Source organism: Euleptes europaea, chromosome 3, assembly GCF_029931775.1.
Source record: "Euleptes europaea isolate rEulEur1 chromosome 3, rEulEur1.hap1, whole genome shotgun sequence".
Classification (NCBI taxonomy): domain Eukaryota; kingdom Metazoa; phylum Chordata; class Lepidosauria; order Squamata; family Sphaerodactylidae; genus Euleptes; species Euleptes europaea.
In genome coordinates, this window is record NC_079314.1 from 83664594 (window position 1) to 83682035 (window position 17442).

Consider the following 17442-nt stretch of genomic DNA (forward strand, 5'->3'; position numbering starts at 1 on the left):
TATACACAATGTGACTTCTGAAGCACACATAGTAACCTCCCTTCCTTTAGCATTTTCTTTGCTTTTCCGCTTTACTAGATTCCCTTATTAAACTGTAAAGATGCAAACATGGCCTGTCTTTAATTTTAATGTTTTCATTTTTCTACAGCACCTATTTCTTTGAGGTGCTTTCTGACTAATAACAGTTACTATTATATAAGCTCTTCTGTCTATTTATGGTGTTGATCGTAATGCAGTTGTTTGTTTCCTGTTGTCAGAAGAATTTCAAGCTGACATTCATATCCCACTCATAACCACAAGCTTCTGTATATTTCTTACTCTTTTGATCCTCTTGTAGAACAATAGGCAGAAAATACAAAATTTAAGATAACTGGGAATGCATACACAAGGAAATCTAATAAAGGAAGGAGAAATAAATTCCAAGTGTGCGTTAACGTGATTTTCACGATGGAAAAATTCCAGGCATTCCAGAAATGTTATGTTACCAACCAGAAATCTAAAATAGTTTAACTGTTAATTAACTGTTTTTCCAAATGTAGTGGTTTAATGTACCTGCTACTTCTGTAGAGAAATTCTCTATAGAAACAGCTGTATCTTAGTAACATGCCAAGAATAGCTTGAAGGAGGTGTGTTAACACTCAGAAATTTTAAATCAAATTTTGCATACCGATTATTGAAGATTACTGCCACAATGGACGTGGGCATTGAGTGGCTGAAGGCACTTTGTATGTTGTTTTCTATCTAACTGTTATTTCATATGTGATGATCTGTGCTTTGACACTGTAATAATTACTGAAAATAGTTTTTGAACACTGGCTCAGATTAAGTGTTACATGCACGTAGATTCCCATGAGTCTTTGAGGAAAGGAGAATCTTCTACACTGCATGACGCATCTCCCATTGGTGTTGTCCCACCTATGCCACTATAGTTCTGTAGCAAACTCAGCTGTCAACTGATGGCTGTCACCCCATGCATGCTTCCTTTCTGTTGAAATGGGCCCAAGTGACGATCATTTAGGGTTATTTCATGACATCTATATAAACATGTCATTAAGAAAAACTTGTAAGGAAACACTGGCACCCCGTGTTCCCAATAAGTTGTATGTCTTCTCTGCTCTATGATTATTGTTGTTATTGTTATTCTATATGTTGTAGTAAAGCGGCTGGCTCCTGCCAATCCTGAAGCAGCAAAATCATATCACTTACAGACGAGGCAGGGGATGACCTACTGAGAGGACTTCCCAGGTATATAGAAAAAGATGTCTTTGGAAGTTAACCCAAAGGTTAAATGAGAATTTTGTTGAGGAAAAAATTCAGAAAATAGGAAACTGTGACTAAAGACTTTTTTGGCTGTAGCTTTGAAAAAGGGTTAGAGGAGCATGCCTATTATATTAGGTGCTTTGGAACACAGGCAGGATAATGCTGCTACAGTCGCCTTGTTTGTGGGCTTCCTGGAGGCACCTGGTTGGCCACTGTGTGAACAGACTGCTGGACTTGATGGACCTTGGTCTGATCCAGCACGGCCTTTCTTATGTTCTTAAAAAATGAATCTAAGTCACCTTCATTATCCCAAACTTCAAGATGCTTTATCCTTGCTGTCTGGCAATGGGACTATGCCTAAACGTTGGCATATGAGGGCCAAGCTATATGACATCCGATGCATGGCAGATAATTGGTGCATGACTGGACTCACAGGTAGACATTGGGAACCCACCTTAAAAAGTGCTTTTTCGCTTGGTGGTGCAATGGGGGAGGGAAGGGTTTCCCGTTTCCCTCATACCCTGCTTTTCCCTGCTTCCCTTTCTGGTGGCAAAAGTAGGGTAGGAGGGAAACTGGAAGCTCCTCCTCCTCCCTCGCAGTGCTCTCTTGCAGCTTTGTGCGAATGAGCACTTCTTAAGGTGGGTTCCCCCAATGTTTGTCTGTGAATCAAGTCATGCACCAGCGACCCAGCATGTGTCGGGCATATCATGTCATTACACCCGTAGACAGGATATTTATATGGACAGTTCGAATGTATATTAGCCCTCGGTATAAAAGTTGATGGAACAATTGCTACTTTGGCCTTGTGATCTTTGACAAGTCTCCCCAGAACTTTCCAGACTTTAATGAAGAACAGCAAACTCTTTGAACATTTATGGTAAATACCTTCAGGAAATGGGGCACCGGCTGGCAAGTGAAAGATGAGGGTCTAGAAAGACCAGAAGGCAAGAATTGGCAGTTCTGCAAAGCACAGTACACCAGAATATCCCAATCCTAGGATCTTAATTTAGGAAGGAACTCATAATCTTTAACAAACCACGATGGGTTTTACAGAATCAGAATAGATATCCACAATCCAACACTGCACAAAGCTAGTGAAAAAGGAAGCAGTGGAGTAGTACCCACAGCAACTGTATACATTGAATAATTGAGCAAAACAGTTTCGGCCATAATAGCTAAAATACAGCTGGAATGGAATAGGCAGTAAGAAATAACTTTTCCCCTAAACCAGTGGTTCCCAAACTTTTTTTGACCAGGGACCACTAGGACTTTTTTGTTCGGTGCAGGGACCCCAAGGTTCAAAATTAAAATTCCGAGCATTTGAAAATAAACTTTAATCATAACTGTTAGGTAAACATTAAACTTAGAATAATATTTGAATATATATTTTTATAATAGAGAACTTTTAATTGAAAATATTAATTTATTATATTGTTTTGTGGACCTTAATTTAGTTCTTGTGGACCCCTGGGGGTCTGTGGACCCCCCGTTGGGAACCAGTGCCCTAAACCTTATCAGTTAGCCAAGCTACTATTTCGCCTTCAGACAGCTTCCATCCTATCCTAATAGGCTCTGGGAGAGGCCTGATCGAGTTAGGAAAGCTGATTGCAGTATCTAACCCTTTGCTTTCCCAGGGAGGAATAGATCCATTTTCTCACCAGCACAGTTTGGGAACACAGAGCTTCTGAATTAATATACTGCAGCAGCCTAAAGCACTTAGCAACAGAAAGTGAGTGGGATGCAGTGAAAGCAGCATGTGTGTAGCAACCTAGTGACATCAAGAAAACCGTGTGTGTGGGGGGAAAGCTTTCATTTCTTTCAGTCTATAGCTTTGAAGACATGTTGGACACTACAAGTGACGTTTCCATTTCAAAGAAAGCGGTGTCACCTAACCATTCCTTTGTTAGGCAGCTTACTGGTTAAGAGAATGGGATGGTTGGTTGATGTTTCATCAGTAGGAAGTAGTAGTTAGTACATTGATGTGCAGGGTTTTCCCCCATTTTGTTTCAAAAGCTTCATCTTTTTTATGATTGGCTATTTACATTATCACATTCTTTATTGTTTCCACTGAAATCTGTGGGAATACCACCACTGTCCTTCTCCTCCTCCTTTTCACCATCCTGCCCCATATTGCACTCCAATCCTGTTTACTGCTGCTGCATCAGAATCGCAGTAGCCAGCCAACTACTCACTCCCTTGGTCTCCCCCCACCCCGCCATTCCTTGGGTGCTGTTTGTGCCATATTAAAGGGGCTGTGCCTTTGTGCACACTGGGAAATGTTGCCTTCAGAGTACCCGAGGTCTTAATTTTACAAAGGGCACCAAGGTATGGTGCTTTGGCTGCTGCAGAAACAGGATCCAAGGCCCCGTGTAAAGGGAAAGAGAAGGGGCTTATTCATCTTTCTCCCAACTGTTGGCTGGCTGGCCCCCACAAACCTTGCATTACTGCTGCTCAGTGACAGCCCTCAGCACAGCAAATGTGGTAGGTGGGGACTGCCGAGGAGGGGAGAGAAAGAAGGAAGGGAATCTCTTGCCCCTCCTTTTGACCAGTTGGAAGTGGTCCTGTTGAGGTTGTACTAGAAGTTTTTTTTTAAATTAAGCTTTCTCTTCCAAAAGTAGTCAGATATTTTATTATAGATTGCTTTTATGACGCCAGAAATGAAAGTAGCAACTCAACATAAAAAGGATTATATGGGCCAATAAGTTAACAAAATAGCACAATTAATCTCTAGTATTCATGGTCAGGTAATTTTTGTCTTGGAGACATATCAGTGACAATTGTAGTGAAAATACAGAGTGCACTGTGGGTTGTGTAATTCCACTAACCCCTGGAGTTAGATTGCTTGGCAATACTGATGAACACATTGAAACGTAACATTTGCAACTAGTGGGGGTGTGATAGATGGGCTGGTTGGGCCTGGCTGGGGCAAGAGCCCCCGGGCCGAGGGTGGCCAGGTCCCTCTTCGCACTGGCAGGAGGTTTTGGGGGCAGAGCCTTGCGGAGGGAGGGGTTTGGAGGGGAGAGGGGCTTCAATGCCATAGAGTCCAATTGCCAAAGTGGCCACTTTCTCCAGGTGAACTGATCTCTATTGGCTGCAGATCAGTTGCAATAGCAGGAGATCTCCAGCCACCATCTGGAGGTTGGCAACCCTAACCAGGCCGGTGGCTGGATTGGCTAAGTAACTATCAGTTGTGGCAGCTGGGTTTTGGGGCCTCCAAAAAGGAACTGCCTGTGGGATGCATATGGCCTGATATGCACACTGTGGGGTAGAGCTGGATCCTGTCTTCCACCTCCTTGAGCATGGATGGAGTGTTTCTAGACATGCATGGAGCAGACTGGTGTTAGCCAAATTGCCCTTTAACTTGGGGAATTAGCAAGCAAGATGACAAACTACAATATTTATTTTTATAGCGGTATCGCAACCTTTGTATACCAGAGCCGGTATTCTGTGACCTTTAAATAAAGACAGAAGCAAAGGATTCAGAATTAAGAGAGTTTATGTTTTTCTTTCAAATCCGTGGTGCATACACACATACAAAGAAATCTAAGAAATGCAAAGAGAGTAGTACAAGCACAGATGCCAACGTGGCAGGGATCGTTGATGGGGTGATATTTACCATTTTTGAAGAGGAGTTGTCCAAGTTCACGTAGACTAAGATAGAAGAAATTAAGAGCAAAGGCGGGGGCAAGGGGTTCCTGTAGACTTGGCCAGCAAGGCAGGAGGGAGCGTGGTCAGGCTGTGCAAAACCAAACCAACAGAGTAACGGCAAAGATGCCAGGAAAGACCTAAGGTAACATTATGGGCTGGGGGCACCCCAGATATACTGTTTTTTTCTGGGGGCGGGGTAAGGGGATTTACCCCTCCTAGGTTGTGACAAAAGGTGACAAAAGGATTAATCTTCGGCTGCCGGGGTGGGGTAGTGAGAATTTGGTAATCTATTCTGATTTCAATGGCTTTTGCAACCCGGGAGGAACTGGGAGATCTCTGCTGAAGTGATTAACATTCTCAAACAAAAGGCGCGATCTCTGCAAACATCTGGGGATCGCTGCTGCATAGCTGGAGGAACGACTCATCGCTGATATCAGAATCGCTGCTGATTGCCCATTAAGCTGCTGATGTTGCAATGGGAAAGGGGGGTGTTGGCACTGACTACGTGACTATCTGCTTTCCACGTCATGGCTGCGGCTGGAACAGAGTTTGCACAGGAACATGGAGTCTCTCAGGTTCACTGGAGGTTGCCCTTGCTTCTGCTTCCTAGCTGCCGGCTGCACGAAGCGCACAGGAGCGGCCATGTCAGTTTCAATGGAGCGCGCAGCGGCTGTCCCAGTAGCGTTTGGGGCGGGCGCACGGCTGGAACAGTAGTCGTGTGCCTGCATAACGGGTTGCCAGGTCCAGTCCAGGAGTTTAGGCAGCCTATATGCTTACACTGGGCTAGGGGGAGAGAGGGGGCACAGCTTGCCAGGGCTTTAAAGGCTGTAATACACCACACCTGGGGATGGCCAGCAGAAGAAGAGGGGCTCAACACTTTGTAGTGGGACAGGGCCAATCAAGCTGGGGTGGACTGACCTTACCAGAGCCTGGTGTGGTGATTTGCCCCGATGGAAGGCCGCCTGCTCCTGCTGAGACCAGCTAGCCTGCAGGTGAGCCAGGAAATGACCACCCCAAGTGATGGAGGGATATGATCAAAATATCCAAAAATCTAGTTGATTCTGTCTATGTGGAAATCAGAGCCAGCATGATGTAGTGGTGAAAGAGTCAGACTAGGACCTAGGAATATCAGGTTTGAAAACCTACTCTGCCATGGAAGCTTGCCAGGTGATGTTGGGCCAGTCACATACTCAGCTTAACCTACCTCACAGGGTTGTTGTGAGGATAAAACAGAGGAGAGGAGAATGATGTAAGCTACTTTGGGTACCCAATGGAGGAAAAGGCACGATATAAATAAATGAAATAAATAAATTACAAATGGTGATAGATAGCAAATTTGGTAAAATGACAACTTAAGCATAGTTAAGAAAAAAACCCTCAAGATAGAATTATTTTTTCACAAGTTCCTTTTATTAGACTCTAGGCAGGTCCACACAAATTGAGTAATAAAGAATGATATTTGTTGTGATTAATTACATTTTCAGTTCTTTTTGGCACATCCGTGACACACACTGTGTAGTCCATCTGCAGCCAATGATGTTTTATCCTAGAAGTTGCTGGAGTGGCCATACCCCCTTCCAAGGTGGCAAAGAAAATGTCAGGGTAAGTTTTGACAAGGCTCCGGAGTATTCAGAAGGGTAAGCTGCTGCTTTAGCTGTGGCAGTAGAAATCTGCACCACAGTATGTGAATGAGAAGTATAGGATTCAGCTTCCCATCAGAGACTTTTTTTGCCCTTGCTTTAATGGAAAGTTTTCCTAAAATAATATTGGTCCTCTAATCAGATCATTAAAAAAGAAGAGGCAGGGAATGAAGGCATTTCTGAGGCAGACCTTCAGACTGGTCATATTAGAGGGGGCTGAGGAGGGAGCAGCATGACTCAGCCCACTCCTCCTCCCCATAGCTTTTTCTGCAGCCTTATATGTCGTGTTCCTCAGGCAATTTGCTGCCTGCTGCCAAAGAAACTTGCAAGCGCTGCTGTGGGAAGCTGCCTGTACATTCATCCACCTTTGTTATGTTCTTATGAGCTGCTGTTTGCCTTCCTACTTGTGCCTTTTATAGAATCATACAGTTTGAATATATATTTTTGGTGACTGCCATATGTTCATAAATGAAGGTCAAACTTTATCCTGCATTTTATATGGCAAAAGGATATCCTCTATCTGCTTATAGCAAAAATAAAAATAAAAAAACTGCAGCAGCATCTATTTATATAAAATTGAACTCTGATAAATCTTTACTATTATTTAAAAGCAGCAGAGGTTTCAGGCTATCCCAATATTAACAGCAATGACTGTTCTATTTCTCTGCCTTACAGCAGGCCTACACAATACAACTCACAAAGGTGAATGCAGTCCAAAAGGGCTCATGTAAGCCATCTCTGTTTGCTGCTTGCCTAGGACTGAAAAAACACATGGAGAAGGTGGTGTGCATAGGTGACTTTGTGTGTGAGTGTCAAGTACCTGGCCATCCCCAGTCCATGGCTGGTGATTGGGTTGCCAACTCTTGCCAGGGAAATTCTTGGAGATTCGTATGTAGTCCAGGGGAGGGTGGAGTTTGGGGAGAGTCAGGAGTTCAGGAGGGACACTCTTAGGGTTGCCAGGTCCCTCTTTGCCACCGGCGGGAGGTTTTTGGGGCGGAGCCTGAGGAGGGGAGGGTTTGGGGAGGGGAGGGACTTCAATGCCATAGATTTCAATTGCCAAAGTGGCCATTTTCTCCAGGTGAACTGATCTCTATCGGCTGGAGATCAATTGTAATAGCAGGAGATCTCCAGCCACTACCTGGAGGTTGGGAACCCTAGACACTCTCCAAAACTACAATTTCTTCCAAGGAAACAACAGTATGAAGTTCAGTTGTAATTCCAGGAGAATTCGAGGTCCTACCTTGAGACTGGTAAAGCAATTCATTATATTTGGCTTATTCACTAGCTCTCTCCCCAAGAATATTATATTCTTGCTTCTCGCCAGAGAGGAGTGTAATCTGGGGAACCAGGTTTGATTACCCACTCCACATGCTTTCCAGTTTATCCTCACAACTGTCCTGTAAGATATAGGTTAGGCTGAAAGATAGTGACAACTGACAAGCTTTCATGCAAACTAACTCTGAACATAGAGAACACAGAGAGCTACAGAGAGCCAGCATGGTGTAGTGGTTAAGAATGGTGGACTCTAATCTGGAGAGCCCAGTTTGATTCCTCACTCCTCCACATGAAACCTGCTGGGTGACCTTGGGCCAGTCACAGTTCTCTCAGAACTCCCTCAGCCCCCACAGAGGCAGGCAATGGCAAACCACCACCAAATGTCTCTTGCCTTGAAATCCCTATGCGGTTGCCATAAGTCAGCTATGACTTGATGGCACACACACAAACAAACGGAGGTACACCCTTCTATACTCATTTCAGTCAATGGTTTTAGGAGGGTTTAAGTCTGTTTAGAATTGTCTATTTTTAGTGAACTCCTTGCAGACCATATATTATTGACCTCCACTGGCTACCCTCTAGTCACCTTTCTAGAAGAAGAAAGTATGCAAGATCTGTCAAAAGAGTAATCATTGCTTTAAAAAAAATAAAGTATACCTTACAGTGCATTTGCTGACTTCAATGGATTTAGCTGGAAGGGTGTAATTTTGCATAACCATTGTTAGTCATGACAACTCTATTACTTCTTCTCTGATCACCTTCAACTACAGTTTGTGTTAATGTATGGCCATACCATTAATCCATTAACTGAACTCATCAATCAGTGATTGCTTAGTCCATATTACAGTGAATTATATGGTTTTTGTTGGCAGGAGATGGTTAGGCTGGAATCCTCTGTACTGAGCCAAGACAAAGGGTTGGGCTAAATAAATCTAGTGAACAAGAAACCTCTCTATTGTTCCCACGTCTCTAGCTAAACTACCTTTGTTGATATAAAATTCTGAGTGATGGTTCTTACAGCTTGCAAATGCTAGACATTATAGACAAACAAACAAGGATGCATATCTGTTCAGGCAGCTGCTTGCCTGCAGTGGGAGCATGAGAAATATCACCATCAGACGGAGAAATTTATATGGCTCTGGCAAGCGTGCAAACTAATCTAATGAGAGATGACACTAGGGTAGGGTGGTTCAGGGTGAACACTTCTTCAAAGAAACCTCCAGTCACTGGGATGGTGTAGTCTGTGTGGTGCCATCACCCAAGTGATCAGTGGTCACTTGGGGCATAAGTGTATATGTTTTCAGCCCCAAGATACTGCCTGATTTCTTCCTTGAATATGGAATAGTCTCTGTGAGCTGAATGTATGCCATTTAGTGTACACATCAAGTGAGGAAACTGCATGTTATGGGCAAACTACTTTATAATAACTATTGTACAGATGTACTGAGTCACTTTTCATAAGCAGACAGATGAAAAAGATGATGGAAACTGTCAGAGTACATTTTGAGGCAAACAATGTGTTGTTTCCTATCCCAGATAAATATTTGCAACTATTAGATTCTTGTGTCTCACATTCATTTTCTGCTTCTTGCAACATGCTTGCTTTTTATTAGCTGATTTATAATCTTGTAGACTGGGGAAGGCACTGGCAAACCTCCCCGTAAACAAAGTCTGCCTAGAAAACGTTGGGATGTGACGTCACCCCATGGGTCAGGAATGACTCGGTGCTTGCACAGGGGACCATTACCTTTTTTTTAGTTTGTACTTTGGTTTGACTTACTCTTTTTTATTACTCTGTTGCCTGCTTCCATCTTTTATCTTCTGCTTTAGGAAGTAATCCTAAACAGATTTACTCAGACATAAGTCTTATATTATTCAGGGGGTTTTCTCCTAGGAAAGTATCTTTAGCATTGAAGCCTCAGTTTATTTTGTTACTTTGTTTTAAATTGCTTTTCATTGTATGCTATTTTGGAGGCTTTTAAAGTAGGTTAATAAAAATGATTGCCCTGACCAAGGTAGCCCAATCTCGGAAGCTAAGCAGGGTCGGCCCTGGTTAGTATTCAGATAGGAGACCAAGGAAGTCCAGAGATGCTATGCAGAGGCAGGAAATGACAAGCTACCCATGAGGCCATTTACGCAGGGTTGATTCTGCTCCTAGCTCAGTGCTGATTTTTTAAATCCGACTTTTAAAATGACTATTAACGTCCCGATGCAAGAGGAGAAAGTCAAACAAATTCCACCACCCCCATTCGCCTGCTCCTTCGTTTACATAGCTATTAGCAATAGTCATTTGGCTAGCTAAGCCCTGGCTGGGATTCTGCATGCTTCCTTCAGTGAATGCTTCGATGGGGTGGTGGAGCAAATACAAAAGGCCACGGGCTCTTAAGAAATGCGAAGCGGGTATGCGCCGGCTTCGCAGTGCCGTCTGGGATAAAAAAATAAATCAGAGAGGCACTTCAGCCAGGAAGGCTACGCTAATTACCAACCATAAACGGCCTGAATGTCCCTGGCCATGAGAACCCTACAGGGCTGCTATAAGTTTGCCATTGCCTGTCCCCGCATAGCAACCCAGCTCCTCCTTGAGCTTGGCGTCCAAACTCTGATGATTTTAGGCCAGTCTGGGTTAGTCAGGCTGTTTTCAGCTTTTAAAGGTGTCAGATAAACAAATGAACACGTAATGGATTCATACCCCACCCCCATCTCTCTCTCTCTCTCTCGAAGTACAGTAAAGGCGCCCCAGAGCGCAGGCAACCGGCGCGAGCGGGCCTCTCTCCGCACGTCGCCAGCTCCCCTCTTCCGGCTCCGCCCCCTCTCCTTCCGCCGCTGTCGCCCGGTCCGTGGCCCCGTTTCCTAGCAACCGCGCGCGCTGCTTCTCGGGCGAGCCGCCATGGCCGAAGGTCCCCGAGGCAGGGGCCGCAGCCCCGCTGCGGCTCCCCCGCCGCCCGCGATCTCTTACGGGCCGCTGGGCCCGGGGAACCCGTTGGCCGACAGCTTCGACAAAGACCTGCGCGAGGGCCTGAGCTTCTTGCGGCGAAACCGGGAAGCGGGGAGCGCCGGCCCCAAGTCGCAGGAGCTGCACAGGCGAGGGTAACCCGGCGGGGGGGGGGGGGAGTGACGAAAGCACTTCTGCCGCCCATCGGGGCGCCTCAGCCGCCCCTTTATCGCTTACGGTGGCAACACGTGAAGAACACAGGAAGCTGCCTTATACTCAATCAGACCCCTCGGTCCATCAAAGCCAGTATTGTGTACTCAGACCGGCAGCGGCTCTCCAGGGTCTCAGGCAGGGGTCTTTCCCATCACCTGCTCGCCTAGTCCCTTTAACTGGAGATGCCAGGAATTGAACCTGGGACCTTCTGCCTGCCAAGCAGATGCTCTCCCACTGAGCCACAGCCTCTCCCCACCAACCATCATCATCGTCACACGGTGGGCTAAAGCCTCCAGGGTTCGGCATTCCCGCCACACCATTTGTTTATTTTTATGGGGGGGGGGGAACTCGGGTCCTCAATATATGTGGCGGAGCCTTCTCGTCCAACCCCCTGAACACTTTGCACCATAGGCAGAAAGTCAACCGGCAAAGTATTTCCCATGGCCATGCTTTTAGGAAAGTGGTCACAAAATGTCATGCCTTCTCAGGCGTTAGAAAATCATGACTACCGGTATGTCATTTCACTTCCTTGGCTTGTGGCTACCCCATCTGCTTTATTGCTCCTGATGTTGCTGGTTATTGTTCAGTCCAATGATATTTCTACACTGTATCCAATGAATCAATTGAAATATAATAGAAGACTTGCAGAACAGACATCTTCCAGAATTTCATGATTTTCACACGTATACACTAATATATTAAACAAATGCAACAAATACATTTTAATAACCATATCAAATGTATTTAAATATCTTATGATAAAATCACTTTATCGCTCAGAGGCCCAAAGTCAGATTAATTTAGATGTTATTTATAATTTTGGGAATTTCAGGGGATCTTGAAAAAAGATGCCATAGCATGTTTCTCCCATTTTTTAACTTGATATGATAAGACTGTTGCCATAACTTAATCTGTAACATATGATAGTTTTTGTTTTGTTTAGAGCAACAACTTTGTTTAATGTTTGGAACAAGTACAAGCACCGATTTCCAGACAGGTATTACAAAGAAAAACTTGTGAAAGTTGGTGATCAGCTCATGGAAATAAATGTAAGATATGCTCCTGTTGTATTGCGTTGTGGGGGAAATAAATGGAAATTAATGTAAGATATGCTCCTGTTGTATTGCGTTGTGGGGGGATTTTTGACACAAATCAAAATGTGAATAATTGCTTATAGGTTTTTTCTGTTGCTAGGGATTGTGCATCTGTTGAGCCGGGCTCTAATCCACTATAGTCACACTGTTATTAGTTTTGTGAAACATGTCTGTTGAGATCTGAGTTCAGATGCCCATTCTGTCATGAGACTCACTGGTACTGCAATTCAGTACACATTTACGTGTGAATAAGCACTATTGAAAATATTGGGCATTGTTTGAGTGTTATGTGTCATTAAGTTGCTTCCAACTTACGGCGACCGTATGAATTAATGTCCTCCAAAATGTCCTATTGTTAACAGCCTTGCTCAGGTCTTGTAGACTGAGGGCTGTGGTTTCCTGTATAGATCTAATTTGGATACCTCTTTTCCTGTTGCGTTCAACTTTTCCTAGCATTATTGTCATTTCCAGTGATTCTTGTCTCATAATGTGACCAAAGTACGATAGCCTCAAGTCATTTGAGCTTCTAGGGACAGTTCAGGCTTGATTTGATCTAGAACCTACTGATTTGTCTTCTTTGGTGGTCCATAGAATCCATAAAACCCTCTTCCAACACCCCTTCTAGCGCATGGCCACGTTCTGTGCAAGGGCCTTGGACAGCCTTAACCTTTACTTCTTCCTGCCTACTTTCATCTGCATCAGCAGTAATAAAGTTATTTATGAAACAATCTGGAAAAGCAAATATAATAATTTATGGCATAAGATGGCAATCATGTCTTAAGTATCAGAAGATAAACTCTCACATCCTTACAGAAAATCTGGTAGGAGGAGAAAAGAAGAGAAAGTTGCATGTACAGTTACATTAGTTGAATTAGCATTGTGCAGTCTTATTCCATTGGTCAAGGTTACTAAGGATTTACTAAGGAATTCTTGCTGTAAGAAGTTAATGATAATACTGGTGATTTCAGTAGGTGACATTTTAACTCCTGAGTCAGTAACAGAACAGTAGTCAGGCAAGGGATGATTATTGCAAGAAAAATTTGTGCCAATTAATTCCTCTTTTTGAGTAGTACAATGTTTATACAATCACGGTCTGCTTTTGTTTCTTTAAAACTCCACGCAGTTTTTCACAACTCATGTATCACACTCAGTGCAGGTGTCTAAACTGCATTTGCAGTTTCAGTGGCTGTACGTGGTTGTTGCTTCCTTTTTAAGCACTGCTATGTATTCTGTTTCCATTTGATCAGGAAGTGGTTGCAGTGTAGAAGCAGTGATCTCCCTGTAAAATTGTGAAGCAGTTTATTCTGATACAGAAGGAGAAATAGAGAACTGCCAACATTGCAATGTCCCTCTTTCAACGCTTTCAAACAAATATAGCACAGGAAATTACTCGGATTTCTTCTGAGTATACAGTTTTTCTCATTCTTTCTTTGATATTTCTGATATATTTTGGAGTAACAATAAACTTATATCATCATTATAGCTGTTCACACTCATACCCACAATTTGCTGGCAGAGACATTTCTCTGCATGGGTCATGCAGGTGCCTCTTGGTCTGGGATGCTGAGAGGAGCAAGCTGAGCTGCCCCTTCTTTAATTGTTACTTCATCCTTCACCCCACCATTTGGGACTCCTTGTCTGGCCAGCTGTGAGGGAATGCAATATGCTTATTCTCCAGCTACGTGTGTCCTTCATGGTCTCTGCTCCAATTTTTTCCTTTGCTGTTGATAGAACATCAAAATCAACTTAAAACAAATGAAGTTGCCTTTACTCATTGTTCTGGTAAGCTGTTTTAAAAATACATCTTTGTTAAGTAACTGGAAGTTGGCAAAGCAAGCTGGAGAGAAAATCAGGAGAGGAGGTTTCTTCCTGGAACAAAGCGATTGGTGTGCTCAGCCCTTGTATTTGAAAATTTTGCCTAAGTCTGTGCCCAGCGATAACCTGCTCAGGAATTTATTAAATATGCAAGGAGGCAGAATACTGCATTTGCTTATTGGTGGGGGGAAGGCACTCTTGTGTATGTTCAGTAGTAATTTTCTGTCAGGACTGAACCTACTTAAAAAAAACAAAACCAAAAGTTTTGACCTAATACCACGTGAAGTCTTGATGTAAATTAATTGATACATTCCTGATGAGTGGGCCTGTTGTAGCAAAACCTATTTGGAATTTTGTACTACATTAAAGACTAACAGCTTTATTGCAGGAATACCTTTCATGACTAGATCCTTTTTCATTAGATGCATGAAGTGAATTCTCAGTTGTCAAAGACTGCTGTCCCCATGGATATATAAGGGGAAATTGTGACTAGTGTGGCTAAAAGCACATGAAATGCAACAAATAGGCATGTGTTGGCTGTATGACTCCAGGCTTTTTTGGATGAAGCTGAGTATCTAGACCAATTCAACCTGGCCTCCAGCTTGGTTTCAGAATGGAACAGATGTCAAAGCATACTTGTCCCACAAGAAGGCTTTAGGTGAAGGTCAACAGCAAAACACACAATATTGGGGAGTGAATCGTCACTGCCCAGGGTAATATGCCACCACCAGCCCCTCTAAGCTAACCCTCAGCTGAAAGACTGAGGGATCAAGCCTCGAGCTCTACTGGGTATCAATCAAGCAGCCAGCCCTGCAAGATAGGACACTTCCAAGTTGAGTTCCACAAACAACTGGTAGTTTTAGCCAAAATAGGCCAAGGGTTTAGATTGAAGCCCCAAAAACCATATAATAGCACAGGAGTATAATTAATAAGGTTTATTAAAAAGAAAGGTGCAAAAGTATACAAATATAGAAGCAGTGCAAAGCAGGGAAGGAAATAATAAAATTAAATACCCTAGAATACTTATTCAAGCTTGAATCCTCTGACCCGGATGTTCCATGCTCAGACTGAAGGTACAGAGTCCAGAAAGAACTCCAAATCCAAAATCCAAGAAGCAGGTGTTCCAGCTGCTCATGGCCCAAACTACAGTCAAAAGAATGGCCAGAGGGAAGGATGGCTCGAAGGAGTCCAAGCTAGAATGAATGGTCTTGCTTTATGCCAGACTGCCTGCTGCTAGGCTGATTGTGTTTGGCCAATCAGGTGTGTTGCTGTGATATGTAACCATGTACTTCGGCAGCTGGCACATACTCACAATCAAGCAGCTCACACATGCCCAGGGTTCGTTGTGCTAATGAGGTAGAATGTGAGTGCAAAACTCCCTCTTTATCTCTGACCTTGGTGCTTCCTGGCCCATGGTATCACTGGCTCCATCTCATCCCTGGCTCCATCTCATCCATTATCTCTCTGTGGAAACCGCAAGTCATGACATTAATTTCTCAGCAAGGAGCCTTCAGTAACTTGACTAGGCCCAAAAGCTTGAACCAAAATGTGAAAGGCCAAGACAAGGCCAGTTTCTTGACAGGAGCGCTGTGTCCCAGTGGCTTGTCTTGTCTGAGAAGTCAGTATCAGAAACTGTTGTTAGGGGATATCTGCTCGGCCTAGTGGCACTTGTACTGTGGACTTCTGTGTTGCCCTCCATGTTGTTTGACGTTTACTTGAAACCAGTATGAGATCATCTGGACATTTGTAATCTGGCATCATCAGTATGCTGATGATACCCAGCTCTACTTCTCCTTTTTCTCCGAGGTATGTGAGGCATTTGAAGACATAAACGAATACCTGGAAGTGGCAGTGGATTGATTGAAGACTGATAAACTGAAGCTGTGTCCAGAAAAGATTAAGATGCTGTTGCTTGAAAGTACAGCTATGGAAGAGTGTGGAGTAGGCCTGTTTTGGACAGTTTTGTATTTCCCCCAAAAAAGAATGGGTTTGTGGCTCATGGGTATTGTTAGATCTGGAATTTTAATGGAAACACAGTTGTCTTCTGAGAGACCCAGTGCTTTTGCCAAGCTTTAGCTGTGACTTTTCCTTTCTGATTATGGTTATCCATTTCCTGATGACATCCAGATTGGATTACTGCAATTCACTTTATGTAGGATTGCCCTGAAAGATGTTTAAAAGCGTCAAGTAATGTGAAATGCAGTGGCACAATTGCAGGCTGGCATAAGTTACAGGTATGCCATCACTCATCATCATTTCATCATTACAGAATGGTATATTGGCTGTTCTTGATAAGATTTATTTTCTCCCAAATGTTTTGTAGCAGATAGTATATAAAAATGTAAATAAACATGCAACTCCCTGTGTTTGTTTCCAGGAATATAAGCTGGCACTTGTACAGTGCTATGGGCAGTATCTTCAACAGATCAGTACCATAGACATCGACGTGCCTGAATTAGATGTGCATCAGTTTCAGTCTAGTTTTTTCCCAAATGGAGTTAGAGATAAAACAGCTGCAGTTACAGTAAGTACTGACAAAATATATTTTAAACTTTTAGATTTGACTGAAGTAGCACCTTAGAGATTAACAAGATTTTCGGGGTTTAAGCTTTCAGGAGTGAAAGCTCCCTTCGTTGGATACCAAAGGGAGCTTTGACTCTTGAAAGCTTTTACCCTGAAAATCTTGTTGGTCTCTAAAATGCTACTGGACTCGAATCTAGCTGTTCTACTGCAGACCAACATGGCTATCTTCTGAAGCTATTTTTAAACTATGGTGTTTTGCTCAACATTTTACTATTTTAGCATTATCCAGTTGTCATTATCCAACTAATATGCTTCATATTGTTGATTTTTATTTATTCAGAAAGTGTGTATGCCACCTCTCCAGAGTTTTGCTTGAGGCAGCTCACAGAGTAAAACAATAAAATAAAATCATAAAAACAACACTATCAATAATAAAGAGTTGCTTTAAAAAAGTGCAGTATAAAAGAGCAAATAATAAAACAGCTAAAAAATAGAATCCCTTAGTTAATAGCCAGATTTGTTCTTTAAATGCAGAAATTGTCCGTAATTTTCAATTCCCTTTGGTAACACAATACTAAGGGCTTGTATACAGTGGTTTTTAGAGCTTCCATGCAAGGATTATATAAACTGTGAGATCAGATTTTACCAGCATCTTCATGCAGGTATGAAAAAATGGAACATACTCATTTGTGCTTCCATTAAATATTTTCTTACACTTCTTATAATTTTTGTCTCAGTCGAACCAAAGATTTTGAAATGTTCTGATACAATTTAAAAATCTATTAAGACTTTGTCACTCAGTTCTGACCCCTTCTCTCTAATTCAGCCATGTTTCTAGCTTTCCCCTGGGAAGATACCACTCCCCACACCACACATTCCCCTCGTTAGGACCAAGGGCTGTTAACCAGCTCAGCCATACATTTCCAGTTCAGCAAATCTTCCCTTGGAAAGGCTTTAAATGTTTTCTGTTATGTGTTAAAGATTGTAGTTTTCTGGTCATTTGAAGGTAAAAAATCTTGAGTTTCTACAATAGAAGACTTCT

At 43.0% G+C, this 17442-nt stretch overlaps 1 protein-coding gene across 1 annotated transcript in view; it reads left to right on the forward strand.

The window, feature by feature from the left end:
• The first annotated feature begins 10710 nt into the window (after window positions 1-10710).
• The window catches only part of CFAP54 (cilia and flagella associated protein 54), a 159377-nt gene continuing 152645 nt past the window's right edge, over window positions 10711-17442 (forward strand). The window contains exons 1-3 of the mRNA XM_056846527.1: window positions 10711-10910; window positions 11912-12017; window positions 16255-16401. Coding sequence (XP_056702505.1) covers window positions 10711-10910; window positions 11912-12017; window positions 16255-16401 — 453 coding nt within the window. The remainder of the gene's footprint in view (window positions 10911-11911; window positions 12018-16254; window positions 16402-17442) is intronic.